The 14174-nt window shown below is 49.9% G+C and overlaps 1 protein-coding gene across 2 annotated transcripts in view; it reads left to right on the top strand.

Annotated features, from left to right (window-relative positions):
* Nucleotides 1–13598, top strand: part of COL16A1 (collagen type XVI alpha 1 chain) — a 74722-nt gene extending 61124 nt beyond the window's left edge. For both annotated transcript variants that reach the window (XM_036744633.1, XM_036744634.1), the window contains 15 exons: nucleotides 748–819; nucleotides 939–992; nucleotides 1708–1752; nucleotides 1996–2040; nucleotides 2389–2442; nucleotides 3291–3344; nucleotides 4582–4632; nucleotides 5080–5169; nucleotides 9316–9351; nucleotides 9716–9760; nucleotides 10056–10244; nucleotides 10495–10561; nucleotides 11836–12012; nucleotides 12476–12553; nucleotides 13259–13598. In XM_036744633.1, coding sequence (XP_036600528.1) covers nucleotides 748–819; nucleotides 939–992; nucleotides 1708–1752; nucleotides 1996–2040; nucleotides 2389–2442; nucleotides 3291–3344; nucleotides 4582–4632; nucleotides 5080–5169; nucleotides 9316–9351; nucleotides 9716–9760; nucleotides 10056–10244; nucleotides 10495–10561; nucleotides 11836–12012; nucleotides 12476–12553; nucleotides 13259–13461 — 1260 coding nt within the window. In that variant the 3' untranslated portion in view covers nucleotides 13462–13598. The remainder of the gene's footprint in view (nucleotides 1–747; nucleotides 820–938; nucleotides 993–1707; nucleotides 1753–1995; nucleotides 2041–2388; nucleotides 2443–3290; nucleotides 3345–4581; nucleotides 4633–5079; nucleotides 5170–9315; nucleotides 9352–9715; nucleotides 9761–10055; nucleotides 10245–10494; nucleotides 10562–11835; nucleotides 12013–12475; nucleotides 12554–13258) is intronic.
* Nucleotides 13599–14174: the final 576 nt, after the last annotated feature.

Raw genomic sequence — 14174 nt, forward strand, 5'->3', positions numbered from 1 at the left:
CCTTTCAAATCTGCTCTTCCTAAATCTAGGGTATGAGTCCAACCTGTGCTCTGTTTTCTTCTCTCGCCAACTCCCAGACGATCGCCCCCATCCCTACTTCAACAACCAGTTAGTTCCCCACAATTGGTCAGAAGCAGGTTCAGAATAGTTCTCTTAATTGCTCCCTGGACCTTTTGAAGAATATTACTGTTAATCCCTACCCCTGATTTTACAGATGGTAAATTGAGGCTCAGAGAAGGAAGGTGACTTGTCCAAGGTCCCAGATGGCCTTGGGAGCTGTTTGTACGTGCTCCATTTGCTTGCATGGTGAGGGAGGGGCGTCCTAGGGGAAGGCAGGGGATGGGGGAGGGGTCCAAGTCATAGTGAAAGCTCATATAAGGAGGCAGGGTGGAGCAGTGGAAGGAGAATTGGATCTGCCATCAGCAGACCTGAGCCGGAGTCCCACATCTCATATGTCACTAGCTGTGTGAACTTGGGGATAACTTTGGTCCTCAGTTTCCTTGTCTGTAAAATGGGTACAGTACTATTTAAAATACCTTTTTCACAGGGTGGTGTTGAGAAAAGATAAGACTGTTCACTGTAAAATAATATGGAAATGTGAGTAGTTATTATCCATTATCTAGAACAGGGGTGGGGGGGCCCTGGTTTCCAGTAGTCAGAGACCACACACACTGCTGCTGGGCCAGCTCCTCTCTACTCCACCCCCAAGGGTAATCAGGCACCATTGACTCTGGCGGGATTTTGCAGGGAAGCGAAGGCATTCGAGGACCATCAGGCATGCCGGGCCCCCCAGGACCTCCCGGACCCCCTGGCATACAGGTAAGGGTCTCACTTGCCCCAGGATACACGGGGGCCAGGTAAGCTTTATTCCCTGTGGCCCTAATCCAGTCACTGTCCTAGGCACATGGAATACTTCACTTCTTCTCTCTACTTTTCAGGGTCCTGCCGGCCTCGAGGGGCTAGATGGGAAGGATGGAAAGCCTGGTTTGAGGGTAAGATGGTGGGATCAGGGTAGCCAGGGAGGTTTTATGGCCAGACTTCCTGCCCCATTCCAGCCCCCACGAAGAAAGCCTTAGAACCCCACCACCCTCCCCCATCTTGGTGTTTAATCAAGTCAAGAATACCTTGCCTTTGTCAAAGCCCTGGGCTTCAGAGCCCCTGTCTCTTTGCTGATCTTCTCCAGGGTGAGAGATTGGGATGTTCTTAGGCACCTGGAAGGTTCTGTTCCTCTGAGGCTTGTTGGTACTCACAGAAACCAGGACAAGAAGCAAAGTGAACGACTGCCCAAGTTCCCAACAAAACTGGGCAGTGAGGCTGGATTATGAGCTCAGGCTGCGGGCTTCAAAGGCTTGGAACAATCCCCATCTCCTTGTGTCTCATTTTACTGAGCTTCCATCAGAGAAGTGGGAAGTGGGATGGAATTCTAAACCATTAAACTTCGAGGGACCTCAGCATTCATCTAGTCCAGCTGCCTCCTTTACAGATGGGGCCCCGCCAAGAGAAGAGATTGGCCAGAGTGTGGGGGTGGCAAAGCCAGTCCTTTGATTCCTAGTCTAGGCTCAAGCCACTTTCCATGAATCTCTTTTCCAACTGTCCATGTTCCCTTTATCCAGGAGTATGGGGCGGGGTGAGCTTGGCCTCAGTGAACATGGTCAAGGAATAACTGGACCAGCCCTTTGTCCTGATGCTCTTGTTGTCTTTCCTTAGGGGGACCCTGGCCCTCCTGGACCCCCAGGACTCATGGGAATCCCGGTAAGTTGAACAGCAAACTCAAATCAGGCCACTTAGCTAGAATGAACCAACTCTGCAGAAAGAGGCTCTATCCAAAGACTTCCTAAGGATGGAGTCCGTTCTTAGGGCCCGGGCTTTTCTATGTCATGTACGTGTTGCATTCAGAGCCACAAGACATGATTCTGGAGTTTGTATTTTAATGAAAGAGCAGGCATAAGAGGGTCTTCATCTTATTTGAGAATGAACTCTAGCTCTTTCTTCCAGGGCTTCAAGGGAAAAACAGGACATCCAGGCCTCCCTGGGCCCAAGGTGAGTAGCGGGGTCTCTTTTCCTGTCAGGGGCCTTTTTGTTCTCCCTGGAAACCCAATGCTCTCCAGGGATGGTGACCTGACCCGGTGTAGCAGAGGTGCCAGCCACCCCAAGGATGCCCATTGTCACACTTTAGGCATTCTAGAAGATCTCTATGCCCCCCTTGTCCTCACCAAGTGCAGCCTTAAGGCTTGGCCTACTCCCAGCTGCTTCCCTCACTGGCCTGAGCCAACAGGAGTCCTCTCCTGGAGCATAGCAGGTAGCCATCGAGCTCTGGTGGGGGCTGACCATCGCCAGTGACATGTGGCTTCTGCGGTCCGGGGCCTCAGCTGCTCTTTTCTCTTCCAGGGTGACTGTGGTAAGCCAGGCCCTCCTGGCAGCAGTGGACGGCCAGGAGCTGAGGTAAGGCCTGGCTCCATTATGGTAACTTGTTGAATGCTGACATTCTCAGGAGGCATCGAATATGTTTAACCCTGCAAGAAGGTTGCAGTTAGCCAGACCTGGAGACCTTTGCTTCCAGGCTCCCAGCAGCCTTGGAGCCCTGCTGCTGTCTGAGGCTCAGCAGCTTCCTGAGACTCCTCAGTGCAAGCATCTTTGATCCATAGGCATTAGGAGCAAGACTCTTATTCTCTGCTCCCCCTGTATATATTAGCATGGGGCAGTGGAAAGAATGTTGCATGGGAAGGGTCAGGAGACATGAGTTCCTGTTCTGACTCCACCACCGATTCTCTCTCAGATCTTGGCAAAGTCCCTTTCTTTCTCTGGGCCTAGTTTCTCATCTATGAAATGAGGAGATTAGATTGATAATCCCTAAAGTCTCTTCTACTTCTGCAATCTCCCCACAGATCACAAGGTGCTCTAGAATACCCTCAGCTCCTTCCTTGTCTTACTGGGAGGAGATTCCCTGGGGCCATCAGAACATGTACCCAATTGCAGGGTATTGACCTATCACTTTGATTCTTTTCCATGGGGGAAGACAGTAGCCTGCTGTGATATGGCCATCTACGCTTATCTAGCTGCATAGAGATGGTGGCCAACCTGCCTTAAAGAACTATTCCACCTTGCCCAATCTCTCCTCTTTTGTGATGTCATCTGGTCCTTCACTGGTTTCTAGAAGTCTTGCCTCTAGAAGTTGGCCTCACAATTTGCCTGGTCTCCTGAGCACATCACTCTGCTGTAGAGTCTAGTAGAAGAAATGGCTGGAGATACAAATCAGCTCTTCTGTTTCTGCCTTTTCTTATGTCCTATAGGGTGATCCTGGCCCTATGGGACCCCAGGGAAGACCGGGCCCACCTGGCCATGCGGTGAGTTGAAATTTGACTGCTGCTCCTATCAGAGAGAAGCCCTAGCTTCAGGGAGGGGAGAAAGAGTCAGTACACTAGAGCAGAGACAGAGTAAGATAATGTCAAAATGGATGGTGGTGCCAGGGCCCCTAGGTCTGATGATTTTGAGGCAGTCAGTGGTCATTAAGGGAGCTTCATCTCTTCCTCATTCTCCCCAGAGTGAGACAAGCACCTCATTATCCTCTAGGCCCAGCAGCAGAGAAGGGAAGGGACCCTTTGTTAATGATACCCACAAGACAGGCGCTCAGGAAGTTTGTGTTAGTGTGGATGAGGTCACAGTGCAAAGGCATTTACTGACTTTTGCTGTTTTTCTGTGTGAAATGGGTGGGCAATACCCAGATGAATAACATTCAGTTCCTGCTCTCCAGAAGCTCACAGTTGAGTACAAGAGATGAAACAAACATATCCAGTTGGACACCAATAAACATTCCCAAAAGTCCAAATCCTCCAGCCAAGGGGTGGGAAGGACAGCAGGAGAATGAAGCTGAGGTCGAGGTCCACCTCATTCCCCCAAAACTCCTTCTCAGGGGCGTGGCTGTCTCACTTGACCCTCATAATTCAAATTCAGTGGTCAAGGTCCCATAGGGCACAACCAAGTCACCTGACTGATCTTGACAGACTTCCCATTGAGTGGAGTCAAGTCAGAGAGCATTTATTGAGCATTTACTATGTGCCAGGCACAGCAAGACAGGCAGTCCTTGTCATTAAGGAACTCCCACTGATGGAGAGAGATGGAACATAAAAGAAAACTGGAAAGAGATGGGGGCCAGAGTGTGAATGTCCTGTGGATATGAGTCTGCAGAAGTACAGGCTGGAAGGGGAAAAGACGTGGTTGGTTAGGGTACCTCCTTGAATAGGGGCTTCTGGGAGGAACCAGCTAATCAGAGGGAGAGGCCATGGGGGCTGAAGGCACTTCCAGTGTGGGAAGTCATTCAGGACTGAGTGAGATGGCAGCAGAGTGGTCTAGGAGAGTGCCCCAGCCCAATTCTGACGTAGCATGCTTCCCAGGAAGACAATGAGGATGAAGTCCCAGACTATAAGAAATGGGAAGGAAGATTTTTTTTAAGCTTTCAGTATATTAGGTATCCTTTTCATTATTCTCAGTGTCCTCCTCTCTATTGCTGGGCCATGCAGAGTTCCCGTGAGCCTTCCCAGCTGGTCTTTTCCATGCCTTCATTCTTTTTCTTTCTCTCCTTAGGGTCCCCCTGGATCTCCTGGCCAGCCTGGGCCTTCTGGGATCAGTGGAATTGTAAGTACCATTTACTCTTGTTCATTATGCCTCCTAGTAGACCTGCCCCGCTCAGCCATGAATGGAAGGAAGAAGAAACCTTTTGTCCCCATTCCACACCATCTGGTGTCAGCCCCTACTACACCTTTGCTCCCCAACACACATATACGCCATCACACACACACATACACACTCACACACACTCACACTCTTTCTCTCTCACATACACACACATACATACATGCATACACACACACACACACACACACACACACATACATACATACACTGCCTGAGAGAAAATTAAAAAGAGGGATGTGGAGGCCCACACCATCTCACTGTAGAGAGTAGATACCAAGTGGGAAGAGTGGAGATAGGTCTTATAGCCAACCTAAACTAATGATGGGCCTTCTCTCTCTCCCTTCTTCTCATTATCCCTCTTCTGCCTCTTCCCCTTCTGTTCTCTAGGGACTAAAAGGAGATCGGGGAGCCCCAGGAGAAAGGGGTCTTGCAGGTCTTCCAGGTGAACCTGGAGCGCCTGGGCACCCTGGACCCACAGTAAGTACCTGGCTGGGGAAGGGTCATGTGACTGCCTGGAAGTAAAGATCCTGTCCATCTCTTGATCAATACCCAGAAGGTTTTACACAGAGTCCTACCAACAGCTATTACAAAAATAAGGGAAGCTGGACAAGGCCTGTGCTGTCAGAGATCTCAAGGTCTTGTGGACAGCTAGGACTGATACCCGATAATTGGTTGCATTTACATACATCATAGTAAAAGCAAATTTACAAAGTTAGAGGCAGAGTGGAGGTGGAGTGAGGCAGTAAAACTACTCCACCAGGGTACAAACCCTAGGGCCACCATATCCTAGCCATGTGAGAGCACACAAGTGATTTCTCTGAGCCTCAGTTTCCAAGTTTTGTGCTCCTGCCTTGTAGGGTTAGGAAAGGCCTTCACAAACTGTCAAACCTTGAAGTACCTAGAGCTGCTGCTGGGACATAAAGCCAACCTATGTTCCTCACTGATGTGCCTGGTGGGCTGGTCACTTAGGACAAGGAAGCCATTTTTCTTTTGTTCCTGGGCAGCTCCCATTCTAAGGGAGAGAACATTCACTTGATGTGTTCAGCTGTTTCCAACTGTGGAAAACCTCTAAGGACATAGTAAACCATGACCCAACACTACACATGGGAGTGTCACAACAGCTCCCTGGGCTACATAATAATAATTGTTTCCTGGCCTCAAGGCCACCAGGCTCTCTTGGTGCTTTCAATCAGTGAACTTAGCCTTCAGAAAGACAGTAGTGGTTCTATGAACCTTGGGAATTAGGAGCTAGGACACAGTGCCCCAGAAAGCCATGGGGCCTGTGCTGGACACTCTGGACAGCAGCCTGGCAGTGTATGAAGGAGCCACCAAACCATCAGTCACTCTGTCAACAAGCATTTATTAAAAGTCTGCTCTGTGCCTGGCACTGTGCTAAGTGGTGGGAATACAGAGCTAGGCAGAAAACCCAGTCCTGCTCTCAAGGAGCTCATGTGCTAGTGGAGACTCTACATATGAGACACATACGTTGTAAATAGGAGGTGATTCCAGAAGGAAGGCTGTCACCATTGGGCAGGGAGGGACCACTTGCACAAGGCAGGATCTGAGCTGAGTCTTGAAGGAGACCAAGAGGCTGAGGTGAGAAGTGAAGACCGTTCCAGGCACTGGGAGCAGCTGGTAAAAAGACGTGGAGTTTGATGCTTCTCTCTGGGGTAGATCTTCCCATGGGGGCAGGGCAGCGTACAGTACTACTGCTCCCTCTCATTGCCTTGCAGGCCCCACAGCCACCACTGTCGTGAATGGACCCACACTCCTACAGTTCCACATCCCACTAGGACCACACCAATGGGTATAGGGGGCTGACAGGAAGATTGCCTTGGGTGTAACCATGGAGGGGCAGGATTCCTGCCTTAGCAAATGAGTCATAGACTCACACACTGAATAGTAATCCCCTCCCTAAACAGGTGACCATCCAAACTTTGTTTAAATTCATCCTGTATGGTCTAATGTTCTGTCTCCTGAGGCAGCCAACTCCATTTTTGAAAAGCTATAATGGTTGGGAATTTTTTTTCTTCTATTAAGTTGAAATGTCTCCCTAAAATCTTTCTCCCTTGCTCCTATTTTGGCTTTTTGTGCTCCTGCCTTATAGAGTTGGGAAAGGGCTTCACAAACTGTCAAACCTGCCGCTGGGACATAAAGCCAGCCTATGTTCCTCACCGATGTGCCTGGCCTCACTGATGTCCCTAGAACAAAGAATTTCCAGATAACAGCTCCTGAGATATTTGCAAGCCAACCAGTCCTCTGAAGGCTTCCCCCAACCAAATCTCCCCAGTCCCATTAACAGATCTTTCTATGGCGAGGTTGCTAGTCCCTCTGCCATGCCCTTTGTCACCCTCCTCTGAACATATTTGTCATTGTCCTCTCTAAAATGGGGCACCTAGCACCAAATACAGTTATTCAGCTGAGTTCTAACCAGGGCAGAAGAAGATATTCTCCTTTGTTTGGGGCAGTTGATAAACATTTAATGTACCAATTGTCACAGTCAGTGTTGAGAATACAAGACAAAAATTATAGAGTCTCCACTATCTCCTCTGGGGAGAGATGTAGACAAGTGGAGACTATCTATGTAGGGATGGACAGCAATCTGAAGGGGGAAGGCTTTAGCATCAAGGGGCCAGGAAGGCCCTCCTTTGTTTGAGCTGAGGCTTGAAGGAAGCCAGGGAGCCTGGGAGGCAGAGGGGAGGAGAGAGCACCCCAGGCATGGGGGAAAGGCAGCAGAGAAGGAAGATGAGGGGACCATGCATGAGGAACAACGAGGGATGGCCACTAAGGCTGGGTCAGAAGAGGAGCAGAGGGGCAGTAGTATGAGAGAAAACTGGATAGATAGGAAAGGGGCGAGACCTTTCAATGACAAATGGAGGAGTTGACATTTCAGCTTGGGGCCATAGGGAGTTTATCAGGTGGGTGGCTGACCTGGCTAGACCCATGCTGCAGATAGACCACTTTACATCATATGCAAATATAATAAGATGTCGTCACCTTTGACATGAAGTCAGTGTGCTATCATGGCAAGAACATGGGCCTAGGAGTCAAGAGGGCTGGGTTCAGATCCTGGCCCTAGTACTTAAAAGCTTGTGACTGTGGGTAAGTCACTTTCCCTCTCTAAGCCTCAATTTTTCATCTGTAAATAGGGACCATAATACAATGTATAATCTAGCACAAAGGCTTATTGCGAGGAAAGCAAAAGATGCAATCCATTATTAGGGAGGCAGTGGAGAGAGCGCTGAATTGGGAGTCACAGAATCTGAGTTTGAATCCTGGCATACTAGCTTGGTGTCCCTGGGTGGGTCTCAGTTTTCTTCAACAGTAAAACTGGAGGGGGTGGAGTAGATGACCACTAGGGGCCCTTCTAGCTCTAAATCTATTATCCTAGGATTCTTTAGACCTCTCTGGGCCTCAGTTTCCCCATCCATAAAAATGGAATGTCTATTCTATCAGATTCAGTTCATACGTTTGGTTAGTTTGACTCTTTGTTCTTTGTTACAAAGGACAACTCACTGGGAAGAGTGGAGGTATATAGTCAAAAATGAAGGGAATGTAAAAAGACAGCAACAAAAATAAAATCTAAAAAATGTTATTTAGGTACTTGCTTTGAAAGAATAAAGTTAGGAGCCCCTCCAAAAAATGAGGAGGCTAAATTTGATCATTTCTAACATCCCCTCCAGCTCTACATGATGTTCTGATCCTATAATCAATACATGGTAAAGTAATCCCTAGAGAGGCGGCCAGAGCAGATGGGCTGTAAGGCAGGCAGAAAGGAAAGTTACCTGGGCTCAGGCCCACCCCTGACACACACTGACTGCGTGACCCTGGACAAGTCACTTAACCACTTAGCCAGCTAGGCAACTCTCTAAGCCTGGACATTTCATAGAAGGTGTCAGCCTGCATTGGTAGCAGGCATTGCCTCATCCGGGAAGGAGTACTCTGTATCAAGGAAACCTCAGACCCTGTCTCTATCCCTATCTTTAAAGAAAACCATAGAAATCTGAGCTGTGGTGGTGGTGATTATTTGTCTGGACCCATATTGCATTGAACTCTAAGGGAGGAAACGCCTTTGACCTCTGTAAGGTGGTCACTTCTGCAGCTCATAGCCTTAGAGAATTGCCCGGGACAACAAGAAGTTAAATGATGTGCCCAGGGTCACACAGCCAGTAGGTGTCAGAGACGGGATCTGGACCCAGGTCTTCCAGACTCAGATGCCACTGTGCCATGCTCTCTCTCTGGGGAAAAAATGATGAGAGGTTATTTATTATAATAGCAATGATTAATGTAATTTGCCTTCGATCATTGCCAACAGACTGAGCAGAGGAGAACCAGTCAGGTGGTCGTTCTTTCCTTTGAGGGTGCAGTTGTGGGCCTCAGACCCTCCTCAGTAGAGCTCAGGGTTTTGGACTTAACTGAGCCATCCTGGGTGGTCTGAAAGCCAGAGATCTTGTGATGGGATCTTTGTCCCAGGCTTGGGAAGCATGCAGGGCCCTGAGCTCTTCCTCAGGGTTGTGGGCAGGTGATAGGGCAGGGAGTGGGCTGGGGCTGCTGCAGAGCAAGGCTGACTCGGGATGGTTCCACGCCATGGCTCCTGACTCTGTTTACTCTTATCATGCTCAGGGTGAGCCTGGCGCCGATGGAGCAACTGGCAAAGAGGTACTGTATGATGAAGGTTCCTCCTCCCTGCCCTTGGCCGACGTGCATGCTTCTTGCTTGCCCTCTTCCCTCCTCTCGCTTTTGCTCAGCCTCCCTCTTCCGCACCACGTGCCACCAGCATCCTGCCAACATACTCAAACCACAGCTCCTGCTGTGCAGCCATTTCTTGGAGTCCAGACTCAGCTTTCATTTTCTCATCAAGGCCTTCAAACTCTGAGCTAAAGAGAAGGTCTTCTCCTTTCTCCACAGACCTAGAACATAGTCTGCCATGGCCCCAGGCCCTCCGCATCTCTGCAATGTCTCTGCCCATGATAGCCTGTTTTGTCTCCTGTGATATTGATTCCTGACTTTTGCTTTCTTCTAGGGACCTCCTGGAAAACCAGGACCTTATGGCCTTGTTGGCCCAAAGGTAAGATCAAACCCCTTCTAGCTTCTGTTCTGAGGGGAGGAGCAATCCCTGGCACCCATAGTCTGGGTAATATATTTGGACTAGGAGGAGAGCTGAGGGGTCAGAACCTCTGGGTATAAGACACTAGGCAGCCATAGAGTAAGACCAAGAGACAAGAGAGAAAGGCCGGAGAAAAACCACAGGCCAGGTCCTGCTAACTGAGTCCCACTTAGAGGATACATATTGGCCTGGGCTTGGAAGGGGAACAGGAATTCCTCAACTTTAGTACTGATAAATCACTTCCTCTCCTCTGTAGGGTGACCCTGGATCTGCAGGACAGAAGGGCGAGGCTGGAGAGAAGGGAAGAGCTGGCATGCCGGGAGGACCTGGCAAGAGTGGCTCCATGGGCCCTATTGGTCCACCAGGACCTTCTGGTGAGAGAGGCCACCCGGGTTCTCCAGGGCCTGCTGGGTCCCCAGGGATGCCAGGACTGCCTGGAACAATGGTAAGAAGGAAGGACGGCTGACACACAGAGGACGGGGTCCCTCAGAAAGATGGGAGGTATGGCATGGAAGCACCTTGTGAGCTCTTCTGGACTTTGTTGAGAGAAAGAAGATCCAGAAGCTCTCAGCAAGGCGAGGAACCAGGGCCCCCAAAGAAATGTTGCTCTTCTCTGGAAAGCAGCTACTCAGATGAAAAACATTCTATTTAGAAAGAGGCCTGAAGCACTCTCTCTCTCGCTCTCTCTCTCACAGGCAGATTCGGTGAATTATGATGAAATCAAGAGATTCATCAGACAGGAGATCATCAAAATGTTTGATGGTAACTGGTCATTTATGGTGGGCGGGGGTTGCTTCTATCTTTTGCCTTTCCCCCAGCCACCCTACTGTGGCCTAGAGCAGCATTCCCGTCCAATGAGAGGGTAGGCCTGGTTTGAAGGCCTTGTTCAGCTCCTCCTCCTTGGGAGGTGTGATCCCACTGATTGGGATGCCAATCACACCCAGCCCATGCCTGCTCATCCTATGGGACTCCTAGCCGTGGCTTCCCATCCACTTGCCTCAGGGTCTGCCCAATGTGCTGGGGGCCTTCCTCGATTTCCCCTCTCATTATCTGCCTCTTGCCCTTATCAGGCAACCAGACCAACCTCTTTGTTCAGTCCGGCTCTCTCCGGTCCCCCCAGCTCTCCTTCAGAGCTCCCCACTCAATGTCACAGCCAGTTCACAACCACCATGCACTCTATACTTCTCCATGGCCCTCGGTGTGACTGACACTCACTTCCAGGTCTTCAGGGATCATTGTGTTCTATGTCTCACCGCCACATACCTGCACACAAGGAGCCCCCTCCTTTGTTGTTAACCCCAACTTCTACAATACCCGAGAGTCTCCAAAGGGCTCTCCTCCCCATAATTCCACGAAGCACATAGTCTAAGCATTGTTCCCATTTTGCCATCGGGCACAGGCTCAGAAAGGTCCAGAGACCTGTTCAGGGTTACCGAGCCAGGAGGCCTCATACAAGGACCGGAAGCCAGGTCTCTGAGTCTAAGCCTCATGCCTCCCTGGGCTTCTCCACCTAAAAGCTTCTTGAAGACCCAAGGAGTGTAAGGCTTTGTAAGCAGGATGGCCAGTGGCAAGCAGGCCCCAGCTTCTCCTCTCCTATGCTTGACCCTCCCCAGGGAAGGAAGAAGAAGCATCACAACCTGTAGTGTTCACCTCTACTCTTAGCATCCAAATGAAAGGCCTTTGTGCCGCCTTTATGTCCCTTATTCTGTTGTCTGGGGACTTGGGAGAAGAGCGAGGCTAAAGTGTTCTCCAGGAGATCTCTAATTTGAGCACAAAGGACTTTGGAACACACAGCATCTGAGCTGGGAGGGAGCCTAACAAGCATCTCTTTCTCCAGAAGAGAAAAATGAATAATGCTGAACCAACTCCCATATTTGATTCCCTCTCCTGCTCCCCCTTTAAAGATGTTTGCATTGATCTCCGCTTCCCAGCTGTCTGCTGTGCTCCTGCAGGGTTCACAACCACACATGACAAAGGGCTCCCCAGGGCAGCTTGGGTGGTAACTGCCAGTGCTGAGCCTCTGCCTTTCCTTGCAGAGAGGATGGCTTACTACACATCCAGAATGCAGTTCCCTGTGGAGATGGCAGCAGCCCCTGGCAGACCAGGCCCCCCAGGAAAGGATGGCTCTCCAGGCCGACCAGGCTCTCCAGGCTCACCTGGGCTTCCGGGACAGATCGGCAGAGAAGGCCGCCAGGGCTTGCCAGGGATGAGAGGTAGCTTTGTCTGCAACACTGAACAGCTTATCTGAGATGCTCATGGCTGGTCCCCAATTCCTGAACCCTTTGGCAACTTGTTAGCATTTTGCAGATTTTATTTGGTCATGCTTTCCCCTCCTGCTCTGGGCCAGATCCCCTTAGACACTTCTTGTGGTTCTCTGCAGTATTACTACCGAGAGGCCTCTTAGGTGCATTCTTTATACCTGTCTGTGACTCTGTGAGCACATGTATGATTGTATATGAGCATGTGTGTGATGGAGAGTATGTGGGTAGGTCTGAGGAGTATATGTGAGTAAGGTGTGTGAGAGGAGGTGTGCATGTATGTGCGTGTGTGTGTGTGTGTGTGTGTGTGTGTGTGTGTGTGTGTGTGTGTGTGTGGCTGTTCCAGCACTGCCAGCCTGCCTGGTATAACACTTTCCTGCCCAGGTGTGTCTTCTTACCTTCACTTCCCTCGTTTCAGGTTTGCCCGGTACCAAAGGTGAAAAAGGAGACATTGGCATTGGCATTGCTGGAGAAAGCGGGCTCCCTGGGCCTCCAGGTAAGAGTTGTCAGTAGCACTGACCAGGGAATGAGCCTGGAAGAGCCATCAGATGGCTTCCTTAATCACATCTCGGTAGAATTGCACACAACCACACCTCAATCCATCTACCTACGCTCATGGAGAACCCACAGTGCCCAGGGTCCTGTCCTGTGCGGTGGCCACTTACCGGACTCATTTGGATAATGAAACTATGTTTTACGCCATCTTTATTCACTTACTAGTTGAGTCAATTCAATTTAATATCTACTAAGGGTGAGACCATGCACTAAGGAGGATTTAAAAATGGCCAATTTCTGCCCTCAATGGAGGAAATAAATAAATATACAAAGATGAGGGTGCAGGTACAAAGTGCCACGACCGCCTGTAGGGAGAGGAGGAGGACGGTGAGACTAACAAAAGCAGCTTCCCTTTCTGTAGGAATAAGCTGACAAATGCTCTCCTCTCCACAGCCAGGGGAGCAAGTAGTGCAGGGGAAATCATGCCCATTTTGCAGGTGGGGAAACAGGCTCAGGGAGAAGGGACTTACCCATCCTTATACATGGGAAGCATCAGGGCCAGGGTTTGAACCACATCTTCTGACATCAAGTCCATGGCCCTTTGCCCTTGAGTTCAGTTTTTCTCCAGAGAATCAGGTAGGGGAGGTGCTTGTACTGGGGGAGAAGCGATGAGTTTCCTAATGACCTCTTTATCTTCTCACTCTAGGTCCCCAAGGACCCCCAGGGTATGGAAAGCTGGGCCCGACTGGGCCCATGGGTCAGCAGGGGATCCCTGGCATCCCTGGCCCCCCGGGCCCCACAGGACAGCCTGGAAAGGCCGGACACTGTAACCCTTCAGATTGCTTCAGTGCTATGCCAATGGAGCAGCAGTATCCACCAGTGAAAAGCATGAAGGGGCCATTTGGTTGAAGCCACGCGCTGACCATTGGCATTAAGGACTCTGTTGGGACAGCCAAAGCTCTGTGGTCCTTCTGACTGGTTGTGAATGATTTTTAAAATTGCTGTTGATATTTTTTTAAAGAAAACACCTCCTCCAAAACACACACATACATATGCACACACACACACACACACACACACACACACACACACGAGCACACACACAGGCACACACAGGCACGCACAGACACACATGCTCTCCAAATCCCATGTCTGTCCTTGTTCTCTGTTGGCCTGTTCCAGGTTCAGGAGAGGTAATATCCCTTGTCATCTATGCTCAAGCCAGAAATGGTCAGTAATGGCTCCTGACTCCAGGTTTCTTTTTTTTTTCAGCAGTTTCTCTTCGTTTTTTTTCTTCTTTCTAGTTTCTTTTCCTTTTTCTTTCTTCTAGTTTTATTCCATCAAGACAATGTCTCTGAGGCTCTCACCCCCTCCTCCTCAGGATGTTCCTCAGGAGGCCTGGAGAAGTAACTTAGCTTAGCCTTTGGGTGAAGGGAGGTTCCAAAATGCCACTTCTGACTCATAGAGGTCCCTCCTCATTCCCTTGCCTGAAAACAGTCTTGCCCGGATGTCCATCCCCAGGTGTAGACTGTGAGCAACATCCTGCCTTGTTTAGCTTTCCCTGCACCTTGGAGAATGCCCGCATTTACACTCGGCTGCCTGGCAGTGCCTTCAGGCATGTT

The sequence above is a fragment of the Trichosurus vulpecula genome, chromosome 2 (genome assembly GCF_011100635.1).
Source record: "Trichosurus vulpecula isolate mTriVul1 chromosome 2, mTriVul1.pri, whole genome shotgun sequence".
NCBI lineage: Eukaryota > Metazoa > Chordata > Mammalia > Diprotodontia > Phalangeridae > Trichosurus > Trichosurus vulpecula.